Source organism: Varanus komodoensis, unplaced genomic scaffold (assembly GCF_004798865.1).
Source record: "Varanus komodoensis strain SLA01 unplaced genomic scaffold, ASM479886v1 scaffold74, whole genome shotgun sequence".
NCBI classification, from domain to species: Eukaryota; Metazoa; Chordata; class Lepidosauria; order Squamata; family Varanidae; genus Varanus; species Varanus komodoensis.
This window is the reverse complement of record NW_025336401.1, coordinates 1,724,963-1,731,986: the sequence shown is the minus strand read 5'-3', so window position 1 is coordinate 1,731,986 and position 7,024 is coordinate 1,724,963. Positions and strand designations below refer to the sequence as shown.

The 7,024-nt window shown below is 60.4% G+C and overlaps 1 protein-coding gene across 1 annotated transcript in view; it reads right to left on the bottom strand.

Moving 5' to 3' along the window:
• Positions 1-1,131: 1,131 nt before the first annotated feature.
• The window catches only part of AGTR2 (angiotensin II receptor type 2), a 14,281-nt gene continuing 8,388 nt past the window's right edge, over positions 1,132-7,024 (bottom strand). The window contains exons 2-4 of the mRNA XM_044452716.1: positions 6,387-6,826; positions 3,916-5,048; positions 1,132-1,521 (exon numbers count right to left, since the gene is read on the bottom strand). Coding sequence (XP_044308651.1) covers positions 1,132-1,521; positions 3,916-5,048; positions 6,387-6,826 — 1,963 coding nt within the window. The remainder of the gene's footprint in view (positions 1,522-3,915; positions 5,049-6,386; positions 6,827-7,024) is intronic.

Here is a 7,024-nt window from a genome sequence, read left to right as displayed (position 1 = left end):
TAATTCAGCATGGGAATACAGATCAAGCCACAGCTGGTGAGATGTTTCATGCCGATCTCTCTCACACTGCTAAAATGGTCACTGTAGGTGCTTCTTTTTCTTTTTAGAATGCCTAGATCCCAAGGCCAGCCAGTCAGCCAAAGACGGCTAGTCAGCCAGCATCCTAAAATTCCCCTGGAGGAGGAGTAGAAGTTCTCCGAGGGGACAAATAACCCTTACAGTGGCCTAAGCACAGGAGTTCATCATGACCAGCTCCATCCCGCTCCATACCTGCAACGAGAACAGTCAGAGCCCAAGGCACCAAGGGCCAGGCACCTTAATCCAAAGTGTTGACCCATCTCCAATCTGAATTCCAAGCTGGTAGGAGGTAAGCACAAACCAGGAGCCAAGAGCCAGGAAGTCCACACAAAGAAAGGGCACCTTTGGCGCAGAAGCAGGCAGAGGTCCAGGGTGCAGGGTTCACAGCCAAGGATTTGCATAGCAACACAAAACACCACAGCAAGACAAGGAACCTTCACTGCTGAGGCAGCCTCTGGAGGGAAGAGCTGGTGCTTCCATAGCTCTTCCCTAGGGCTCCCAGGTGGTGCTCGTAAGGGCCCTGATGGCCATGGACCTGATCCTGCAACTACAGGGCTGTTATTCTGGCCTTTGGCCAAAGATGGAGTCCCGAAGCTGCCTCAGATCCTGGCAAGCCCCCGCCGTCACCCTCCCAGGTATGCCGATTCAGACTCCTTCCTCTGTTGCTTATGCTCCATCATCAAACACAGACACACAAAGCGCCGGCTCTAGAAGTGCTCCCGAAAGCGCGCCATCGAGCCTGCGGCCCCGACTGCCACCTGAGCATCTGCCTCACAGTACTCCGTTCTTCACAGCCCAATGTGCAAAAGCCACGGAGCTTCTGCGAGCGTTTCCCATCCAGCGGAAATGCAGCCCCGCAGCTTTGAGGACAGTCCAGGCCATCCTGCAGGGTGCCAGCACTGAGGGCCAGAAGGAAGTGGGAGCCGCCCAGAGAAAACGGGAGCCGCAGCTGGCGGGTGGGGGTGGCCCCAGGGCGTGCGCGGTTGGGCTCTGGGTGGGGGCGCACCCCAACAGGGCCCCCGCAGCCAGGGGCCTCAGGGCGGCTCCTCTTCCTCACTGCTGCGCCAGCTGCCTCTTCGGCGCCCCAGGCCACAGCGTGATGAGGAGGAGGGGCAGGAGGGCACCCTGCTGCCTGCGAGGGGCAGGAGGGGTGGGGCGAGGGGCGAGGGCAGCTGGGGGCCGTGGTGGCGAGAGGGCAGACTCATTGAGGGAGGGGGCCCAGGACGCCCTCCCTGCTCGAGGGCCTCGGAAACCTGGAACTGCCCCTGCGGCCAGGACCTGCCGCAGCGCTTCATGTGCCCAGTTGCTGGGGATCGTGAGCCGGAGAAGGTCCTTGTGCTCCTCTCCCACTTGCGACTCCCTGTGCACCTCGGGGGGGCCGCTGTGGGCCAGGCAAGGCCGCACTGGTGGCCGCAGGACGGGACCGGCAGGCCTTCTCTTGCTCTTCGGGCGTTGTGAGCAGCACAGCATTTTTAAAGATTAGCAGATGCACTCCAGCAAATGTCCCCGTCGATTCCAGCCCACACGGCCAGATGTTTCCACTCCATAAAGACTTTGGCCACAATTAACACGCCAGGCTTTCAGCCCCGCCCCTTCCACCCTGGCCCCACCCACCTAGGGCACCCCTAAGGTGAATTCAGCCCTCAGGCTGAAAGAGAGAGCCCTGAAAACAGGCTGCGCCATTCACCCAGGCCCGGCCGTCAGCACCTGCCCCCTCCCCACAAGATCCCACTTGGAGCAAGCCTTCAAGGGCAGCGAAAGTGGGGAGGCCTTCTCACTGGGGCCCCCCAGCTGCCAAAGGATCCCCGCATTCGCAGTGCCGGGCGCCAACCTGGCCATCCTTTCAGTGCCCGTTGAGACCCACCTCCACTGAGACATCCCAGGAGAGGGAATGGCTTGAGAGACCCCCTCCCAGCTCTCGTTCAGGTCTGCTCTGTATCATAGGTTGCTCTAGCCCCTCTGCATTTTGGCATTGTTTGTCCTTCGCATATATTTTTATCCGTGTTAGTCTGTTACCAGTTTCCTGAACCCTCGTAAAAAACCCAGAGAGCTTTGACTCTGGGGCAGTGTAGAAATAAAGGCATCCATGTCGTTCAACCTCCACTGGGAGGACAGTAGAGTGCATGCCGGATCGTGGCTGAAGACCACACTCCTGTCTCAGCAGGACTTTGCCTGATGGTGCAGAAAGGTTTTTGCCGGCTTGACGAGCTCGCTTCCCGGGCAGGGGAGGAGGGGAGGGCCGGCCAGCTGGCCGCAGATGTCTGGCGGAAGTCCAGTGAGCACTGCGGCCAGGCCGGAGCCGAGCCATGTGGGGGCTGCGATGGGGCTGATGGGTGGGGAGGGAACGGACTGGCCCAGATGGTGTTTATGAGTGTGGCACACACGAACTTCGCTGACGGAGGAAGCCATCTTTCATGAATGCTGACGGGACGTCTTTCTCCTCCTCTGCGCAACGTCAAAAGGTGCGGTCAGTGCCAAAGTCTGCGCTAGAACAGCTGCTTGTTGGCTGGATCTGAGGGGCGCCCATCCTGCTCCAGTGTCAAGAAGCTTTGAGAAAGGATTTTTTCAGAGCTACTGCAGGGGAGGAGAGGGTTAAACGCCCTCCGCCAATGAGCTCTCATCCTATGAGCCCCCCTCTTGCAGCAGCCCCCCCCCCCCCAAATTGCTGGTGCAGCTTGAAGTCACTTGCCCTGAGTGGGATGCCGCATACCAGCCCTAAATTCAGCATCCGCCTTCGATTCCCACGCCAATCCGTCCGCCCAGGTCTCCCCTGCCCCTGCTAACTGGGGGGGCACCAGCAATGTGACCCCTGCATCCAAGGCACGTGCTCCCCCTGGAGCTTCTCCCCCCCCCCCCCCCCGGCCCAGGAAGAGCCGAAGACAGGCTGCCCCTCCGCGCGACCAGCTTCCCCGCTGCTGGCCGCTCACGCAGCGTTTCGGCCGCAGCACCGGGCCTGCCAAGCGCCGCAGCCCGGAGCTGCCGAGAGCCGTCCGCCCGTGCCAGGACGGGACCCGGGATCGCACATCCGCACATGCAAAGCGCTGCTCAATGCTGCTTTGGAGCCGCACGCAAGCAAGGAGGGGCTCGCACCCTTCCCCGCGTGCTCAGCACCGTCCGGCGATGCCCGGCATGTGTGAAAGGGCCTTGCTGCTCGTGTGCCGCCGTGCAAAGGGGCTTGATCCAGTCGCCCACGGTCATCGGCGCGTGTTCCCAGTGAGTGGCCATCGAGGAGGCAAAACAAACCAGCCTGGCCCTTTCCCTCCTTGATTCGGACAGGGCTGCAAGACAGAGGCACGCCTGCAAGGGAGCGGCAGATGGTCGTCCGCAGCACTGTGGCGAAGAGCTGCCCAAGCTCTTGACCTGCTGGACTCCCGACCGGCCCTGCCAGGGACCTCACAGCCCTGCCGCGATGGCGCTGCTAATTTCTGGAACCTGCAACGGGCAAGCCTTTTATGCCCCACCGCCCTCCCCGTGCGTTCACGATACGGAGACCGCTATGCTCAGAGTTTGACCGGAGCTTCTGGTGTGGATCCTAATTCTTCCCCTGACAGCATTCATTAAAAACAGAAGGACCACCTTAGTCCCAGAAAGCTGCTGGGCTGGCCCTGTTCTTCGGATGTTTATTCGTGACGAATTACAGCTGATTTTAGAAACAACAATTACAGCAAAATGACACCTCTTTCTGAAGGAGCAGAAATCTCCAAGAAACGGAAAGCATTATCTCCACTGTCCAGGAGATGGTCATGCGGGAACTCAGGAAAGGACGCAAGAGGGAGGGAGCACAGCACCCTGCCAGCTGTTCCCAGGTGCAGCTCCAGGCGCCCACGGGGGGGGCACCTGGGGCCTTTGGGGGCCGCCTCCCCCAGCTCTCGCTCCAGCCACGGATTCGACGGTTTTGACAGAGCCGCTTTTGCTGGGGCAAAACACTTCCCGGCTGCTGCTGAACTGGTACAGCCTCAGCTTCAGCAAATGCTGCAGCCTGTCTCGGAATTGTCTGCCGATGAAATAGTACAAGAAAGGGTTGATGCAGCTGCTCACGAAGCCCATGGACAGCCCAAAGGGCAGGGCGACGTCGATCGCGGAGGTGACGGGGCAGCTGCGGATCACGCCCACCCAGGACAGAGCATCCATGAAGGTCAGGATGTGGAAGGGCAGCCAGCAGATCACGAAGGCCACGACCACGGCAGCCACGAGCTTCGGCACCCGGTCCCTCGTCCGCTTGCCCCTCTGGAAACGGCGCGCCCTCCTCAGGTGCACCCAGATCCACCCGTAGCACACCGTGATGACGACCAGGGGGACCAGGAAGCCGAGCAGGTTCTTCATCAGGGCCATCCCCGCGGACCAGCTGGAGTACCTCTCCAACGGGAAGGCCATGACGCAGGCCGTCACGGACAGCTCCTCGATGTACAGGGTATCACGGAAGTAGAAGGTGGGCAGCGAGGGGAGGGCTGCCAGGCCCCACACGAGCAAGGCACTGGAGAGCGCCTGCCGCAGCGTGCCCCGCTGCGCCCGGAACGGGTGGACGATGGCCTGGCAGCGGCTGACGCTCATGCGCATGATGAAGAAGATGCTGGCAAACATGGACAGGCACAGGATCGAGCTGGCGAGTTTGCAGATCACGGGGCCGAAGAGCCAGTTGTACCCGTAGGCATAGTAAGCGGCCCAGAACGGCACCGTGGCCAGGGCCAGCAGGTCCGCCACGGCCAGGTTGACGATGCAGACGTTGGCCACCGTCCTGGGGCTCTTGTGCCCACACAGCACCATGATCGCCACACTGTTGCCCACCAGTCCGAGGATGAAAATGGCACAGAACAGGACTGGGATGAGGACAAACTGGAAACTGGAGAAGACGATGGGGCAGGAGGCAGACACGGCGGAGACGTTCATTGGGGACGAGTGGAGCTCTCCTGGCGCCTGCTCGGGGGTGGCGCTGGCGCTGGCGGAGTCGTTGCTGGAAGGCACCGTGGTGCCTGGTGGGGCGAGGTGGGTTGCAGCAAGCCTGGGGATGTGGGCCTGAGCTTATCCAATGGCTAAGGATTTCACACATCAAAGAAAAGAAGAGAAACCACAATGGAATCGTGAGCTGCACACCTGTGACTGCCCTCCTCATTGTTTTCAACTCCCCCTCTTGACAGGGAAGGTCGCCCAACGCAGGTTCAGGTGTATTTTGGACTCAGGGCTCGTCCAGGCTGGCTCTCAGCTGGGGGCTCCCAGACAGAGAGAGGCCTCCTAGCATTACTCACGCGCAAGGAGCCCACCCCCTTCCCCATGACTTGCTTTCTGCGGTCAGAAAAAAGGATGGTGGGAGTGGTGTGAAAACATGGGAGCGCTCCAGGAGAAGGCAGCCACGTTTGGTGCCCCGAACAGTTCGGTGAACAGGGCAGGGCGCTGGCCCTCTAGAAACCTTGTGGGGTGGCTCCCCACCCCTGGAAGAGCCCCTTTCCAACTCAAAAAGGACCACACGGCAAAATGGAGAGGGCAACTCTTCATGGTGTCCAAAGGCAGGCCTGCGCCTTCAGTCACCTACACTGTCGATCCTACAGTGCATGAGAATATATTTTTAAATCCTTCCATCTGACTCACTGTCAATATGTCTGTTCATGTGAGTTCCACTCTGACCATTAATCCAGAAGGATTTCGGTCAGTGGGTATCCAGGTATAAAATAATGGGCAGCCGTCACTTACCGTGATGCCAAAACTTAACAAGCAAAACATGGGAGTTGCCCAATGGAATATTCTGAATGCATCTGATACCAAATTCTTCCAGTCTAGGGTTTATTTATCTATTTATTTAGAAGGAGAGCTCAGCAACACCTGGGGTGTTGCCAGGAAGGCTTTATTTAGCTTTGCTGCATGCAAGAAAAAGCTTTCGCCTCAGAAGGAGGTCTCCCAGTTAACAAGACTGTAATTGACATCGAAGTGTCTGTCTGGTGAAGACCACGCACAGCCTGGGATGCACCGATACCAGGTGCAGACCTCTGTTTCGTCAGCCTCTGAGAACAAATAGCAAAGCGCCCCTGTTTTTATGGACGAACTGAAATGCAGCAAACAACATAAAGAAATGCACGTCCTTGTGCCCGGCGCATCACACCCTTTCATAGTTAATAAACAGATATTATCAAGTCTGAAAGAGAGGCATAAAACAGAATACCAGAAACTGACTACCATAAAATGATTGCCCATTAGATCTTGGATACTGCCCGGACGTTTCATGCCGCAAGCCAGCGCGTGGGTGCAGCGGGCAGCTTCGACACGGCACGTCGAGGCGCTCTTCCTAAGGAGCAGGATCCCCATAACACGCAACTTACACGGGCGCCGGCCGCCGGCAGGCCCTCGGACGAGCTGCTTGCGGCCCGAGTCGTCCCCGGGCCAGGCTGCCTCGCGTCGGCGCGGCCCCGGCGTCTCCTGCCGCGGCCGGGCGACTCTTCCGCAGCGAGGGCGGCCCCGGCCCGGCGCCCGGCCCGGCGCCGGAGCTCCCTCTCCCGCGAGTCCCTCGCACCGGGCCCCGCAAGGCGGAGCAAGCGGCCTCACGCCTCCCCTCCACGCCCGGGGCTTGCGCGCTCCCCTGGCCCCGGCACGGCGGGTGGGCGCGGGGCGGGCCGAGGCCACCCGGTCCTCGCCTGGGCTGGAGCCCGGAGCGCGTTCCCGAAGCCCCCGGGCGCCGCGAAGGACGGTGCGCTCCTCACGGCGAACCTCTCGCCAGCCCTGCCCTGCTCGTGTCGGCGGCAGCTCCAGGTCGGTGTCTGGACTTAGAAACAGAGAAACAGAGCGAGTCGGAAGGGGTCTCCCGGGCCATCTAGTCTGACCCCCGGCTCCAGCCGGCTCCGCTCACGGCATGCCCACCATGTGGACGTCCAGCCTATCCTTGAACACCCGCACTGATGGGGCCTCAACCACCTCCCGGGGAAGCCCATTCCACACCCTCGGGGTCCTGACTGCCAGGAAG